Raw genomic sequence first — 17,976 nt, 5'->3', positions numbered from 1 at the left:
AGTACAAAAACTACAAGAAGCAGATTTTAACTTAAGACTGGAATTTTGGATAAGCATTTTTGAGATAACATGTTTCAAAATATAATTTGGACTGATGAATCAATATTTACAATATCGGCGGTGCTATTTAATACAAAAAATAAAATAAAAATAAAAAAATGTTTTGAAGTAAACAAGCAAGGGCGAAAATCGCTAAAAGTATGACGCGCAATCTGGAAATCTAGAATTTTAGGACCCATATATTTAAACTTATTAAGGAACGAAATTCGGCCACTTATACACAATAATATTCCCCAAAGAGAGCATCCAAATTTAATTTGGCAGCAAGATAGCACTCCTTACCATCGAAGTGATGCAATCATTTGCGAAACCATCTCCTGGTCAGCGAGGAGTCCAGATTTGACCCCGATGGACTTTTTTTGTGGGACACATTGAAATATATGGTTTACAAAGATAAACCGTCAACAGTTCTGGAAGTACAACAACGAGCTCGCGCAAGACAGTATCTGAATGAGACGAATTACGTCTCAAATGCCACATACCATTTAGAAATAGCATATACTACTTGTATTCTTCAAAACAGCAGAAAAAGTAATTTAATTAATTTTGCTTGTAAGTAATATGCATTAGTAGTTAGTGTTAATTTTTTGTAATCATTTTACGTATACATTTAAACGTAGAAATAAGTAATTTGCGAAATTTGGCAACATTGTGCAAAACTTAATATTTTGTTTTCAATATGACCTCTTAACAATGCTCTAAAACGGTTGTGAACAAGTTGATACTTATGCCAAAACGATAAGTCAGAGACCCGTAACTATGTTATATAATTGAAATTGCTATTATAGTGGCTATAATAATAGATGGAAAAAAGTTTAAAAAGTTAATAAGCAACCCAACAATGATGGTTTAAACATAACCCGAATTCTGAAGATGATAGCTAATAAGTTCGAAACGGTGCATACAGACCCATACTCATATATATCGTTAAATTTGTCCTTGAAAGGATTATCCACAAAAACAATCAAATGTAGGGTGTTCTATGTATTTTGTATTTATATATTTTTTGGTAACCCCCGTATGTTTGGAGATAAGGTATAGGTCTCTCTTAAACACAAAAGTAAAAACCAAAAATAGTTACACCAACCATTAGCAATAATAATACTTACTTCTGGTGGTTGTAGGCGGCAACGTTGTTGTGGTGGTGATGATGTTATTAAATATCGGGTAAGCGTTACGAGCAGTGGTTGTTACGAATTTTTTTACGGAAGCTGGTGTCGATGCTGTCGTGACAGCAGCTAGTAAGCTCGAAGCGGTGGTGCTGGTGGTTATTACATCGGGTTTCGCGACGTGCGTGCCTAGTACAGTGTTAGCGTTTCGTAATGTGTGTTGTCGGATACTTTCTGAAAACGCGAATTTTCGGTAAAAGCTAGGTACATATATGTGGATCACAACACAAAATATATACAACATCCACTTAAATATATACCTGCAAATGGGGCCATTTCTGTAGATGTAGTGTCATTGAGAAGGTAGTGGTGGTAAAGGGTTATTTCTTTTATGTATTCCAATACCAAAGTTCGGATCCATACACAAATGTTCGTAGCAACGACATGCATCAGACCAAATCTGGCAACTACTTTAAACCTGTGAATATTCAGCTGAAACAGTTCAATAAAATTGTGATAATAGATTTCTTGCTGGTTAAACACTTTGCATGAACATGAAATATAGTCAAGTGTTTTATTTACCCGAGAATTCATGAAGATGAAATACATTTGCATAAAGGTGAATATCATTTGGAGTACCGGGTTCACGCCCCTTAAGATCATGTAACATGGAGATGTAAATGGAACCTCGAAAAAGGAACCAAATTCTAGTCCATTGTAGATCATCGTACCCAAACCAAAAGCTGCAACAATATTTCTATATGTTGAAAATAATTGATGTGGAAAAATTAATTGATTATCAGATAAAAATAGGACCAATCAACATTGTATACAGGACAGTCCAGATTATCCGTAGTACTGTGGACCAACGTGATTTGAAATAATGGAAATTTGGTAAATTTTTTGAAGTTTAGGATACATATATCGTTAGATCGACTGAAAGACATTTATAGAAAAAAAACAGAAGATATAATTTATTTAATTTTTATTTCTCAAATTTTTTTTGAACATAGTCTCTATTTATATATTTACATTCATGTTAAATGTAATCATAGAATCTACTTTACTGTCTTAAAAATGAGGTAATTTTTAGCTTTACTCGCTTGACGCTACTTCTTGTTTTTGGCCACAATATCCCTCCTAGGTTTAATAAAAAGAACATCGGCGGGAGTTGCATTTTTTGTTATTCTACAGAAGTCAGCGCTTGCTCCACCAAGGCCTCTAGACCTTCTGAATGTGACATTTTTAACGGAATATTGTCAGTGGCTTCTACTTCGCTATCATCATCGTCATCACTGTTTATTTCAATAGCATTTTTGCAAACACTTTTAATTACTTCTTGGTCAGTCGTTTTCATCTTCGACACTATCCGCTTCCGGAACATTTTCATATCCTGGTATTTTTGTGAAAATTTGCTGTAAACTTTCATCATGGTCGGACTCCAAGAGTTTTCCAGGTTACTACCTTGTATTTGATTCCAAACCATCTATCCAAAACTATCTTCAACGTTTTCCAAGTTATATTACACTTCTTCCAAAATGTACTCCAATAGCAAACGTCTCTATTACGTTGTAAATTGTTCACATATGGGCTGAAAGACAGAAGTTGCAATAGAAGGAGAAAACATAGCTTTTACTTCCCCACTTTCAGGTTGCTCTGCACTTGGATGAGTGGGAGCATTGTCAACAAAAGTAGCAAACCAAAACACGTTTTCTGGGGTATCCGTGCTCTTTTAAAAAACTGTACTTTTGATGAGATTTTCAAAAAACATATTTTTGAATAGATTCGCATTCATCCTTCTTCTTTTTTAATTTTTATACAAGACAGGAAAAGCATTGGGGAATATTCTTGAAGGCTCGCGTTTTTGCTGACTTACATAATAATGGAAGCTTGTGTCACCCAGAAGCATTAGCGTTTGCAAGAACAGTTATATGTTCTTTGCCACGTTTGTAACCAGGTGCTCCAACGTCCATTTTTGCAGCTAAGCAACATTTTCTTTTGATAAGATTCATAAAATTCTCTGCAATTTTTTTTGCGGCAGATGCATCGGCAGACACACTATGTCGTTTTTTCAGGCCGTTCAATAACCAGCAAATCTTTTGCTATATTTTAAAGCAATTCGCATTATCTAATCGTTGAACCGCAAGTTTTTCCTGCAAGCTGATAACGCGTTTACGTTTATTGCTCCGACGCTACATTTTATAAAATAATGCAAAATAAAACTACTCTTTTTGCGATCATAACAGACGTTATTACACACTTGTAACACGCCGTCCCCTAACCAAGACAAATCGCATTTTAGACCGCCGTATCGCCGTGAAACTCCCAGCAGTAAAAATGAATTCTAGAGGCGTTTCGTATAATGCGGATTTCTTCGATCTTCGATTAATCGGAATTTTTATTTTTTAATAGTTTATTTCGGATAAACCGGATTTCGGAAAATCGGGATTGTGCTGTACATAAGATACGAAAAGTTACTCATAAAATGCTCAGCGATGGATAACAGAGGCTCAACTCCGTCTGTATATTGCCACGCAGGTTAAAACTATTATTTTTTATAAAATTTTTATCAAAAGAGGTTAAACAGATATCACTTTTTCTAGAGTGAAAACGTAAACTCAAACAAAATCACCAATACGTCAAGACAACAATATCAGTAATGTCTTGTTGGTCAATGTCAGAATGCTAAATTTATTATTATTAGTTTGAAAAAGTACAAGATTTTCATTAGTGCCTTCATAAATAGCTCAATATTATGATAATAGATTGTTGACTCCCATGTGGGGCACTATACTTTTCAAAATACATAGTAATTTCAATCCAGAAAAAAAGTCAAAACAGCGCTATATGATTTAAAATTAACCTAATTCTGAAGGATTTGGAAAAATCATACCGATAGCACCGATCCTCAAAAAGAAACTCCCGTGGCTGTGATCGTTTTGTGTCGTTTTCCTCTTGCATTTTGATTTCGTGGTGACCTGTTGTGCTTCCCTGGTGGGCGGTACTTGTTGCACTACGACGCCGCTCTCCAGGTCTACGTTGTTCGTAACGGGGTGACCGGCGACGGGTGCCGACGGTGGCAAGACGGGTGGTGGTGGTACTGCGCTTGGTGGCTCTTGCGGCTGCGGCTGCGGCTGCGATCCCTGTGAGACAACAGGGGAAGATTGGTGACGGAGTGCCGCGGATTTGGATAATTCCGCCACAGGCACGGGCACCACGTCCTCGGCGTCGACGACGCCCTCGCTGTTGCGCCGGTACGTGGTGCTCTGCGGGAGTTCAGGAGAATGGAGGTGTACAACGAAAGTAAAATAAAAATAAATAAATAAATAAATAAAATAAAAGAACTAGACGATAAGAGGTTGTGCTGTGCGGAGTAATCGATGGTGACTGGTTCGGACAATCATGGTGTTCTTCTCTACTAGAAACTCTAATCGTAAACAGATCTGCTGTATTTTACTTTGGCACATTTAGAACACATTCTCAAAATGAATAATTAATTGTTAATTTGTCACATTACTATATTGGTATAAACGTGACAAATATATAAATCTTACGTATATGTAGTCGCCATTTTTCCAATCTGTATGTTGCCAGTCGTTTCGCAAATGTCTGTGTTATTGTCGTTAATTTAATTTGAAACAATTTTTAGCGCGCGAAGTTATAGCTTATGTGTGGTGGTAGTGAGAAACCTAAGATTAACGCCACAATAATCACAAATTAGTACTCTCACGTGTCCTAACATATGCCTTTGATAATAGCACATAAATAAGGGAAAAACTACCCAAATTTTTTTTAGTCTTTTTAATTAACCAGTAGACTTAGTACACGCCTGGTGCTGAAAAAGGAAGCTTATCTTGCGTGAAACGTAAAAATAATCTAACAAGAACTCGAAATAAAATCCAGTGTGCCAGTGATTGTGGTGGCTGGGTTCATAAATCATAATCTGTGAGATTTTCCGGGCTGTTAGGACGTGGTCCATTGGTTTTGGTTAGTTTTGGTTAGTACCGATACAGTCGTCGCGCTACAATCTATGCCCCACTGAAGACGGCTGCCGCAATAGCAGCTGAAAGCTTTGTTAGCAAAACCGATGGTCTAACAGGCCGGAAAATCTCACAGATTAGGACGCCGTTCGTGGAAGCCTACACAATTATATTCATAAATAATGTTCGTTACAAACGAGGAATTAATCGCCTATGAACAGGACAGATGAAAAATGGTGCTGTATTGCGTGTCCCATCGGGCCTGTATCTGCTGGTGACACCTGAGTCTAAGATATCTGAGGCATTACCTTTGCCGACAGTCATCGTGGACGTCGCATAGGAAGAGTCTGGGGCCAGTGCAGCTTTTCGAAGATATTCTCGAATATCCCCAAACCAAGCAATAAAGTACCGATGATGGCCGTCAAATATAGGTTTGAGAAGTTAAAAAATTCATGAACATGGCACTATAATGGATCAAATAAAAAGGAAACATTGAAAACCCTTGAAAATATAAATAAAAATAAATAGCAATTATCTTTGAAAAACAGGGTAGTCGGGTTGTGTCGAGTTGAAATACCTACGAAAAGTTCAAATCGTGACACAAAACAAGAGAGGAGTAGATATATTGTTATTATTGGCACCGAAAATATGAGCGAGGATTTTAAAGAACTGTTTGCTGCCCTAAAAGTATATGCTGTGACACCATTAAGAAGCCAGCAAGTTCGAAAGCCAGATCTTGAAGTAGATGTTAATTACGCTTGCCTGGTTGGTGCGTATATTCCCTCTGGTGTTTGTCGTGTTTGTCAACGCCACAGAGACTCACCATAGTCATGAAAACCACCTTTTCTATGTATACATCAAGATGTGTGAGACACAGCAGCTTTGGTTGGTGTGGTTTTCATGGCTTCAGTAATAGTCTTTTGGATCTGGTCTAATTTACGGCTCGTAATTTTCTGTTGTGCCTTGGGTCCCAGGCAATTACACCGTATGTTCGGATGGGTCTTATGACCAGCTGGGCCTCTCAGATAAAATAAGTACTTCCTTTTTGAGTGCTGAAGACTCCTTCGTGCCTGTCTGAGGAGTTAGTGATTTAGAATTTGAGCTTGCTAATACGGAAGAGGTCGAGGAAGCTTTGTATGTCATTAAGTCTGATGTATCCGTATTTTCCACATATTATTCCAATGATTGTCCATATTACAAACTCGTGTATTGACAGCAGAACATTTCTAGATTGTTGGAAAATAGCTCATACCGTTCCTCCTCCCAAAGTTGGTTCTCCAACTGAGTATATTGCCCACACGGATGCAGATGATATAATGGAGGCCACGGACCGTGGTGAACTGACTGCACTCGTTTTTTTAGATTATACAATCGCCTCAATCTTATCTCATCTTAAGTATTAAGTCAATCATACTTAGCAGGAACATCAAAACTGAAAGGTATCTATCTATCTTCCCCCAGCTCCTTTGCCCTGTAGTGTGCTCCAAAGCTTCATACTTTACTATTTGGTTTATACACATCACAATTGACTTCACATCCCAAGCACTCCGGGGTTATCTCTATGCTGGCGCTATGCAATTGTATGTATCACTCAAGCCGACCGATGTGGTCCATGCGGGAGAGAAACTGATCGTCCTGAGAATAGATCACATTTTCAAAGTGTGTTGTGAGTAAAGGTCGGAGAAGGGTTACTGTTACTGCCAAAAAAGAACGCAGAGGAAGACCCCTTGTTTTCTTTTTTTCCTTGATATTGATATATAAGTTGCTTGATACGAAAAAATATAAAATGGAACGGAATCCCATTGGAATCATAAGTATCGCGACATTACTATTAATAACTATGACCATGACAGCAATGGGTACATGTTTCACGAACAACAAACAAGACAATCTGAACCAGTCATTTTCGAAAAAAATAATGTTAGGTGATTAAACAAATGGTCAACAAAAGGAGAAATAGCGGTTGTGCCTGTGAAATTGCCAAAATCTAAATAATAGTCTTAGAGAAAACTATAATACTTCTTCACAAAAAACTAGCACGCATCAGAAAGCGCCTACTTAAAACACCCCTCTTTAAAACAATGTTTGTTTAAAACATCACACCTTACAAAATGTACTCATTCAAAATAGCGCCTAGCGATCCACGCCTGCCCGCAGATGTTGGTATTTTCGAAAAGTAAAATTCGTAATCTTAAATTTCGATCATAGGAAAATGTTAACTGAGATTTTAGTTCTAACTCAAAAAAAATAGCCTTGTAGGTTCACAATTACTCTTTGTTTTATATGATTATGTTTAGCAAGCAGGCCACATTCTAAGTACTGAGGAACAAATAAAGCAAATTCCCAAAAGTTACGAAACAAAAACGGCTTCCTCGACGAAGAATGTGACCTTATTAATTTGACAAATGCATCATTTCCGTTGAAGTTTCTAAGTCGCCTCAAGGCTCAAGAAACGATTATAAATTTAATTTCATTTAATTTCATAATTTTGATAATTTAATAATAAATAATACAATATATTTGTTGTCAATCCAAAAAAATATACTACCATCTTCGATGTTGTTTTAATCGATATGCAATTTAGAAAAAAACGATATTTCCTCTGGCGCTATTTTGACAAGCTCGATTTTGCTAGTATTCATGGTATCTAATACTGCGATCTAAAGCATTCAAGAGTTCTGCTACTCCACCCATTTATCAACAACTCCAAGGAAGTTCCTAATCAATACAAACTTAATCAGCCCTACAGGATTGCGTCAATAATATTTCCGTGATCATGACTTTAGTCTTAAATCTATTTATGGTTATTCACACAATACCGTGCATTAAAAGTCAACTTATAGGTTTATAGTGTATAGTGTATCCCAAAGTAGATCGTGTCATCTTTTGACGGGCCCTACCTCAATAAACCTTTAACGGTTTTATTACTTATTGTTATTGTATAAAACCCATAAACTTTATTATATTATTATATAATGACAAGGCAAACCAGACATAAGAGGTCGACCTAATGTTCTATCCTTTAATGACTAGAGTCCAGAGTTTTAACACTAAAGCTTTAAAATTTTGGTTTTCAATCAACATTGTTTTTATTTATATTAAATTTATAACTTGGTAAAATGTTCTATTGCCAATAAGGATATTATTATGAAACTAATGAATAAACATATTATCGCCATAAAGAATCCATTATTGACGCAACCACTCTCGAAAGTGTGTCATTGGACTATTCTTACTCTTGGACTCGAAGTGTTAAGGTTAAGGAACTTTTAGAAGAAAATATTTACATAAACAGAATAATATTTACATGGTCTCCGATTTAAAATTTAAGGTCATCCAACTGAAAATATTTTTTAATATTATTTCAGGTGCTGCTAACACCAATTCACCAATTCAACATTGTGCATCACTAAACGGTTTGCATGAATAATCATTTAAACGAGAAATATTTTTTACGCTATAATAAAAGTCTACAACGATTTTGAGGAGTGAAAAAACAAAATTAACGCTGACTTTGCTAATATATTACATAAGTCAAAATAAATTTAATTGAACTAACAAACTCAACCAAGATATTAGATTCGTGTCATAGCAATACAATCAGCGATAATTTCTTCTGTTGGGTTTAAGTGTGTGCTCACCTTCGAGTTATTTAATTCCGTCCTGCTTTGCACAACATCACGCATCTTACGTGGAAATTTCTCCCTCTACACGCACAACACAACGCTCAACGATACAAGAAAAACAACGGAAATCAACAAAACAAATCGAAATGTAAAATAAAAACAAAACATAACGGGCGAAAAACAGGAAGAATTAGAAAAAATCCATCCCCCTTTTAATGTTGGATTATCCCAACGCTGTGCGAAGCCAGCGATATTAATTTGTAATGGTAATTTATCTTTTGAAAAAGAGACTTATCGCACTGGGAGCGTGTTAAAAGTCTCCCCCTTAAACCGTCTATACATTGTGGTATGGAATTGATAAATACCTACGCAGGATATCTGGTATGTTTCCATTTTGTGTGCTCGCAATAATGGGATGTTAACTTTTATGTTATTTTATTAAATTTTTGCCGATAAAAATATGAACAAAAAAGGAATAAATGTGTTTTTATTGATGAATAATAATAATTTAAACTTGTTGAATCGATTTTAAGAATTAACATCAAATAGAGAAATGAAATATCCTTCAAATCAGGCATAAGTCGACAACTATCAATAAACTGATGTTCAAGAGTTCAAGTACGTCGATTTTTTTTCTTTTAGGTATCAAGTTATCAGGGGAAATGGAGACTTTTTACTCGCTCGTTCTTTATTATAGAGAAAACTATCCATAGAGAGAAGATTCGATATTGTCTGACTAACATTGCTTTTTCTATCGATTGTGTAATTTTACTAAGCTCCATACTTTCTTTTGCCATCTAGCTATAGATAGTCTTCATCAGCATCCTATAAGATATTAGAATCGTTATCGACTATCATTGATTTAGGATACCAGATAATGTCAATTTTTTAATACGCGATTTAGGCTTTAATGTTGACGATTATTATACCATTAACATCGATAGTTTCTTTGTGCAATTGCATAGTCTGGTATCCATTTCACGGACAAAGGAAGAAGAAAACCAGTCTAGACGACAACAATAAGCGCGAAAAATGTAGCGGTAATAAAAACAGATTACAGTTACACGGTTGATGCCGCATTACAATGGACATTATTGTTTTATGAGCTCGCCTTCATTGACGGCACCGTCAACTGTTGTAATTTGAATTTACCGCGTTCGCCGTCCGATTATTTGTATATTTGCCTGTGTATTTTCGCCCTCTACCCATTTTTATAACATTAAAATAATGCTTGATCTTTAAATGTTTGATGAAGATTAAATAAATATCAGAATTAGAAGAACACCCCTTATGTCATTATGATTTCAGATACCTAGATATTTGTAATATTTTGCGGAATTATGATAAAGAGTACTACGAAATTTGTATTGTATTGTATATATTTGTATTGTAAATTTGTATTGTATTGTCTTTTCGCAACTGCGGTCGGATGTTATCGGTAAATTTTGAGCATGGCATTTTGACGCCTGTCAGATCTGACAGTCATATCATATGTCATCCAGTGAATGTATTAGTGCTGTTTTGTACCCAAAAACTAATAGTCGTTGATAAAATTCCACAGTGACTCCTTTATAAACACCGTGCTAAATCAAATTCGTGACAAAAATGACGTTTATCAAACACGTAATTAAATAAACAGAAAAAAAAACGCGAATCCTTTATTCAATTTTAATAATCTTTCAAAAACGGTTTTCTTTATTATTAATGTGTCAAATAATGAAATCATTTAAATTAGCCGCAAGATATGACGAAAGTTGATTCCAGTAAGTCCACCATGTCTTATTATGCCAAATTATTAGGTATATTATTTTAGCGTATTCTAATGAAACCTGCAAAATTTATGTTGGGCAATTCTCTTGAAAATCTTCATAATCTGAAAAATATGAACATTTCAAAAGTCTTTCGCCTGTCAACAGTAACAGCATAATAGTTATTTAAATTTAAACAAATTGCTGTTGCCAATATGCTTAGCGTAAATTGTTGTTCCATTTCCACAAAATGAAAATTAATTATATGATTTTCAATATATCACCATGATCACCCCGTAAAAATGCATTTTACATGCTAGAACGCATTTCTTTCTCCCTTTGTCAGCGTATACATTAAGTCGTGCAAAATCGTGTAGCGGTTTAATCAAACATCAATTCAACTCACCTTTTCTTGCTTCTTGCTTTTCTTGTCTTTCTCTTTTTCCTTTTCTTTTTCCTTCTGCTTTTTTTGCTTTTCCTCCATTTTCTGCTTTTCCTTCTCCTCCTTCTTCTTCTTCTCCTCTTCTTTCTTCCTCTCTTTTTCTTTCTCTTTCGATTTTTGCTTAGGGGGAGGCTTCACCTTCAGCAAAAAAAGTAACGCAGAGTGAAAGGAATTCGTATTATAGGACGTGGCGGTTACCTTTTTTTCCTTTTCATTTCCAGAACAACATGCGCTTTCTTGAAGCAAGAAGCAGAACACGTAGAGGAGGAAGAGTATACTCATGCCGTATAAGTAAGTGAAGAATCCCTCGTAATAATAAAGGGGAATATTGTGGGTGACTACATCCGATATGACATACGCGACACATACTACAACTAGTAGTTTGGCGTAGACAAAACTCATTATTATAAAGAGTGATGTTCTGCAACAAAAAAAACACGTCATTTGTTTAAACAAAAGAAGAATAAGGACAATTTTTATTTTAAAAATAACATCATCTTTCAAAAATAACCGCCAAGAAATAAAAGTTTTGCAAAGGAATTCTTTTCGCGAAATTTCACAACGATCAACTGGATTTATACGTACTGTGGTTCATTTGATACGCAAAAATACTTCATCAAATTTTCTGGAAACATTTTTTAACAAAATCAAAAATTCGATTCGGTATGTGCGGAAATTGGACCGAAATTGCGAAACCAAGAAAACTACCGGCCGAAATGCAATGAAATACTAATCTAAAAATAATCTACAGTCAGTTTAAGACAGACGAAATCGTTGTAACTATTTCTCTGGATATTGTAAAATGCGTGGCAGTGACTGCTCCCGTTCCTTACTAAATTTATAAGTTGGTCATTAACAATGTGCGGCTTTACTCAGAATTTTTACACCTTTCTGAGATGCGTTTACTGAATTTGAAGAGTATTCACAATGCATTTTATGCCTTACACCTCCCGAAAAACAAAATTGTATAGACTAATTGAATTAAATTACCTGTTACGTAATTTTTCTCAGCAGGTTTTCAAAAAATTTCTATCAACAATATTGAGTGAGCTTGTTTGACCACTCCTTCCTTTTAGTTTTTTTAGTTTAGAGGCTTTCGTTGGAAAGCTTCGTCATTAATAAGTTTCTTGAGAAAATACCCCCTCCTTTGATTAGATATTTAAAACGTACCAGCTTCTAAATTTTTATTTCTGAGTGAATTTCTATAGCGACAATAATGTTATTTCATATCAACCTCAGCAAGAGTGATGTTCCAATCTCATTGTGCGTTCTTAAAGTAAAGGTCACTGTTCTCTTATTAAAACTCGTTTTTATTTAAAATTGAGACATTCAATCGCACTATAATATAAGTGGTATATTTTAAACGAGCGCCATATCTGTTTTATGTCACAAAACCGCACATGGTTAATTAAAAAGCTTAATGTGAAATGCGGTTATAGCTGGGTCCTTTGTCTGGAGAATGTAGTTGATCTGTCCCAAGTTAATGTCATTACGAGTTTTAAACTAGATACGGAATACTTACCTAAAAATAATTATATTTAATAGTTTTACGTTGTGATTTTGTCCAAATGTTAAGACATATTAACTTATTGGCATTATCCATGATTTAGGGACTGACTTTTGTATGGATTTTTTACGAATGTAACCATTTAAAATGAAATAATATAGTTTATAAGCAAAACGTATGGATGTATCGAAGATTTTGGTAAGTCAAAATGATTTTCCAATGTAATATTATACTAATAATAATAATAAGAATAAGCTTTATTGTCTAACAGATATAATATCCAATGACAATAAAAGTAATTCGCTAAGTATAGTTAAGGGTCAAATAAACAACATAGTAAAAACCAACAAAACCAAAAACAACCATATAAAGAACTTTATATTTATATAAACAAAACTCAAAACCGAATCTACAATAATCACCTGAACCGTAAAAATCTTTTAATGCCAAAGTAAACTGAGCCGGTGTTCACTGCAAATACAATTAAAAATGTCCATTGCTTTAAAGAGTGGACCTCTGACCAAGAAGTTTGTGGAGGGAGTTGAAAGGTGGAATATTGGAGATGTTCTCACTGCCTGCGAAGGAACGTAAAAACCGATCTGCGATAACAATTCAGAGCAGTCTATAAGAGATCTACATATTTTAAATAACAATTGAAGTGACGCACAGTTCCTACGATTAATTAATTTCGCATTACTTTAAGAGAACATTATGATCAAAACATCTCTGTGGAAATACACCATCACATTTAAAAGCTAGATATTTTAAAAATTTCCTTGGACCATTTTCTAATTGAATAATATATTTATTGAAAATAAGCTGCCATATAATGACCCAATATTCCAGCTTAGATGTAACGTAACCAACGTAGAGTGCCCTATATACCCGATCGCTCGTAAACTCACCAGCATTCCGAACCATGAATGAATTTTCAACGCACTGTTCCAAGTTTGATTGATATGATTAGCTCAGTGCCAAATAAGACGCCCAAATCTTTGAAGCCATCTATTCGTTTCAATTTTATATTGTCAAGAAAATAATCAAAACCAATGCCACCAACCCTGTTCGAAAAACTAACATAAAAACATTTGTCAATATTCAATGGCAATCGGTTGAGTTTACACCAAGAGTCCTTAATTTAAAGATCCTTGATTACAGATACCTCTAAATATTTTCATATCATCAGCAAATAGTAATAAGTTACTCGATATGCCAGGAATTATATCATTAATAAAAACGGAAAATATGAGGGGGGGCAAGGTTACTCCCTTGCGGGGCCCTGGCGATGAACTCGTACGACTTATGTCCTCTCAGCTCGACGTACTGAACTCTCTCTGTCAAGTACGACTTAAGAATAATACTAGATTTGCATAAAACTCCATCTCCACAAGTATGTGGTGAAAAATGTCATGGTCAACCCTATAGAAAGCTTTCGTGAAGTGAATAAAGTATCCACTTGAAGTCGATTATCTAATGCTAGAGAGGTAAATTGAGTTTGCTTGTAATAACGTAATAATAACTTTTTTGGCACCTACATTTACAAAATATATACAAAACATGATCCGAGTTTATGCCACGAAAATCGCATATAAAAGAAACAATCGACTGTTCGCGTGGTTCGCGGAATGAACAAATAAATTTGGTGTACACTAGAGTTTTGATGGCGAATGATTCTTTTATAAACAAATTCACCATTCATCATCATGGCGTCAGGAAAGTACCAGGTCGAGTTAATGACCTTTTTGTTTTGCGCAAAAGTGTTTCGAATATTTTCGCTTAAGTTGTTGCCAAACCACGTATACCTTTTATCCGCTTTATCCTGCACGAACTTGAGCTCAAGCTCTTTACTACCCGTAGCCTCGGCTACGCTCTTCTCGCTATCTCCGTGGTGATGAGCGCGCGAAACTGGAAGCGTCGCCATGTTGTTTTCGGACTCCACCTCGACGGTCGCTACTTTCATCTCGGAACTTATCATTTTTTCAAAACTACAGTAACGCCGACCCTCCGTGTAACCTAAATCGTTCGGCAAACTACTTCGTTGGTTATGGGTGTTATCATATCGTCTGTCCCAGTTCGTTATTACACAGCTCGTTGTATGCGAATGTGGGTGAGGAATTGATTTTCTCTCGGCGCTTTTCACATAAAAAAACCCGTCGCGTGGCGGTTTCCCTACGAATTATCGCGAAATTGCACTTTCGCGCGAATAACCGACAGTAAAACGGCCGAAAATTTTCCGGAAATTGGGAGTATAAAACGGAGGACGACCGTGTCGAATGGCGGGCGGCTGGATCTCCCGAAAACGGGGTGCAGGAGCAGGAAGAAGGGATGCTGCAGTCACGTGAGGGCGTTTGAGCGCCTGCGATTGGCTGTCTATTGGCTCGGATCCCGGGATTTCGACCTAGTGACCCCCCATGTGACCTCACCCGAATCTCAAAACAATCTACTCGTTTCCGGATTCTCTTTGTACTACGAAGCGCTTTATGGGAATATACCTTCAGTAATACTCTGGGCAGCGTTAAATGGTATTACGATTGTTAAGCGTCAACTTATTGTGCAATCTCAACACAAAAGCGACGTTTTTCAGTATTCCGTCAATGGTGATTCATCCACCAAGTAATCATATTTCTATCAGAGAAAGTATTACTAATTCCTTTTTACAAAACTTCTGGATTCCTCCTGCGTCGGTTTTTGCTGAGTCGAAATTGCTGACGTTGCGCCAAACATCCTTTTGGCTTCTTCAGAGTTTGACTGAAACTGGCTCGTATTTTACTCTGTATCTGCTTATATATTGTTTGAGGGGGTCGCTAATGAGGGGTATAAACACCGTTTCGGATGACTGATTCCCAAATTGGTGACAGGCAGAGACCTGAGTCTCGGATTTTTCGTTGGTAGGAGAGCTGATTACATGCAAGAATTTTAGTTTTATCGAATAAAATTTTATCGTAAGGCACTTTCGTGTTCTTTGAGCCTAGTTGATATTTTTCGTCCACTCTCTCCAATGTATTCTTTGCCGCATATGCATGGAATGCTGTAAACTCCTGGCACCTCAAATGGAATTTTGTCTTTGACGGACTGAAGAGGTTGAGAGATTTTTGGACAAGTGGTAAATCTGGTTTTGACGTTATACTTTTTTAGAACTTTTGATATGTGGTTAGCGATGTTTTGAATGTAAGGAAGGACCACAGTGGCAAGTGTAGGATTGCTTTCGGCCTCATTGCTATTGGAAGGTTGTGGTGAAGTATATTTTTTGATGGAACGCTTAATATCTTTAATAAGGAAATTATCAGCGAGAAAAGCAGAGGTAAGTTGCTTTAATTCTGTTTTCAGTGACTCGGGCTGAGAGAGTTTTACGACTCTGTAAACAAAGAGAGTTGATAACCGATGGTTTTTGGGCCGGATGGATGACTCAGCAAAAACCGACGCAGGAGGAATCCAGAAGTTTTGTCAAAAGTAACAGTACAGTAACCTGTTGAAGTTTTTTTTTTGAAAAATTAGATATTATTCAAAAATATTACATTTTGTGAAAAGATAGGGGAACCCACCTACTCGCGGCTACGGTCTCAGTACGATTTGGGTGATTATTTATTTGCAGAAAATCGTACAAACATTATTTATTGTTATAATTAAAACAAATAAAAAACATTTTAGGTACTAGTACCAACTATAAAACTTATCAATAGGAATGTTTTCGGCGACATTTCAAACGGTTTGAATTTTGACGTTTGCCAATTCTGACCGTCATGTCGGTGAATGTATTCACGTTATTTTGCAAAAATGGTAATCAAAAACTATAGTATGCAACACATTTGGTAAACCTTTTAAGTCCCTCGTTTATTAAACTAACCAAATAAACTCGTAACTCAAGTTCCGTTTACCACATTTGTTGCTTTATATACTATTTTCACGTCGGTTTAATTCTTTGCAAATTCAGAAAAAAAAATATTTTTCTGTCATTTAAAAAATAATTTCATGCAAAAAACAATTGAAGAGTGTAAATGTCAAAAGGTGTATGTGCCATTTTTTGATATATTAACATTTTGTGTTAGAATTGTCGTACGTGCCCCGCCGCATGTCCTCAGAAAAGCAATATATGTCTATCGTTATAATTGAGTAACCTACATTTGCCTAATTATTACAAACATTACAAATTATATTATAGTAAATTTAAACAGTTTTTCCTGATTATTTCAAAAATGTAATATTGGCACATACCCACGCCAAGTAAACTTTCAAAATATGTTAATTTAATATTTTCTATACATATCTTAAAAGTAAATAACATTTGCGATGGATTGATTGCCTTTCACTGAGTACCTAATACCCAAAATACAGATCAAGTTAATTTTGTGGTTCTAACTGTACTGTTCATAGATCTAAGAAAGTTACCAATTTCTTTTGAATGGGATTATCCAAGGGTGGACATTAACATACAATGCAACAAGATTATTACCTAAAGTTTCAGAATTTAAATTCAGGTAAAATTGTGGTTCGTAATAGAAAATAATTTTATACTTTTATTTTGTTTGGTTTGGTATACTACTTAGTTTACGTTTATTAATAATCATTCTTATTTCGTGTGTAATACAGCGTGTGTTGAATCGTGTGCGAATCTAGTGTATCTCAGGAGATGCTTAAGCCTAAATGTAAAAAACACTATTCTATTGAGACTCAGGAAGTTATAAACAATGTTTATTTGACTCTCGTTAAACGTGGTGCCAGCAAGCAAGCATCTTTAGAAGAAATGGCCACATTGACGAAAATTCCAACATCAACTGTATGGAAAATTATGATAATCCCATTTCAGCGAGGAAGAAAAGAAACTGTGCTGACATTTTGTCGAGTGTAGATGAAAGGGATCAAGATATAATACATGGGTTTTAGATTTAAAAAAATTGACAAAAGGCAAGTTATAATGGAATCTTTTAGAATTCGGAAATGGCGACTGGACTATCTAGAAAAAATTAGGATTTACAGAGAACAACAAAGGCCAATTATTTACTTATATGAAACCTGGTTCGACACTTATGATACCCCGGAAAAGGGTTGGGTTGACTCAACTGACAAGTGTAAAACAAACGCGCCATCAAAAAGAGGTAAAAGAATAACTATTTCGTATGCTGGCTCTAAAGATTCCAAATGAATTTTCTCTGTTCTTCTCTGGATTACCATGAAGACACCACCGCTGATTTATTTGAAAGTTGGTTTAAAAACAAACTAGTTCCAAACAATCCTCCTAATAGCGTAATTGTCATGGACAATGCAAGTTATCACAGTAGACAGTTGACTAAAATCCCTTCCTCATGCGACGCAAAAGCAATTAATTGAAGTTCTACAAAGCTTGAACCTATAAAAGGAATACGTCTGTGATAATTATGGTTTCCACCTTACTACTGTATATTTAATCCCATCGGACATGTTTGGCACCAACTGAAATCTGCCATTCGTCGTAACAATGTTTTTCCCCGTGTCAACTCCAATGTCCTCAAACTTATAGAAACCGAACA

The 17,976-nt window shown here is 35.6% G+C and overlaps 1 protein-coding gene across 7 annotated transcripts in view; it reads right to left on the bottom strand.

The window, feature by feature from the left end:
• LOC132705607 (proton channel OtopLc) overlaps positions 1–17,976 on the bottom strand; it is a 49,430-nt gene that overhangs the window by 8,119 nt on the left and 23,335 nt on the right. For 3 of the 7 annotated variants that reach the window (XM_060676294.1, XM_060676295.1, XM_060676299.1), the window contains 7 exons: positions 11,164–11,386; positions 10,930–11,103; positions 8,791–8,856; positions 4,063–4,435; positions 1,752–1,912; positions 1,490–1,661; positions 1,170–1,403 (listed from right to left, as the gene is read on the bottom strand). In XM_060676294.1, the coding sequence (XP_060532277.1) occupies positions 1,170–1,403; positions 1,490–1,661; positions 1,752–1,912; positions 4,063–4,435; positions 8,791–8,856; positions 10,930–11,103; positions 11,164–11,386 (1,403 nt within the window). Of the gene's footprint in view, positions 1–1,169; positions 1,404–1,489; positions 1,662–1,751; positions 1,913–4,062; positions 4,436–8,790; positions 8,857–10,929; positions 11,104–11,163; positions 11,387–14,274; positions 14,917–17,976 lie in introns of those variants that run through there. The other 4 variants (XM_060676298.1, XM_060676296.1, XM_060676297.1 and 1 more) reach the window with 4 other exon arrangements.

The sequence above is a fragment of the Cylas formicarius genome, unplaced genomic scaffold (assembly GCF_029955315.1).
Source record: "Cylas formicarius isolate icCylForm1 unplaced genomic scaffold, icCylForm1.1 PGA_scaffold_7__23_contigs__length_41026272, whole genome shotgun sequence".
NCBI classification, from domain to species: domain Eukaryota; kingdom Metazoa; phylum Arthropoda; class Insecta; order Coleoptera; family Brentidae; genus Cylas; species Cylas formicarius.
The sequence above is the reverse complement of the archived record's forward strand: the minus strand, read 5'-3'. Positions and strand labels throughout refer to the sequence as shown.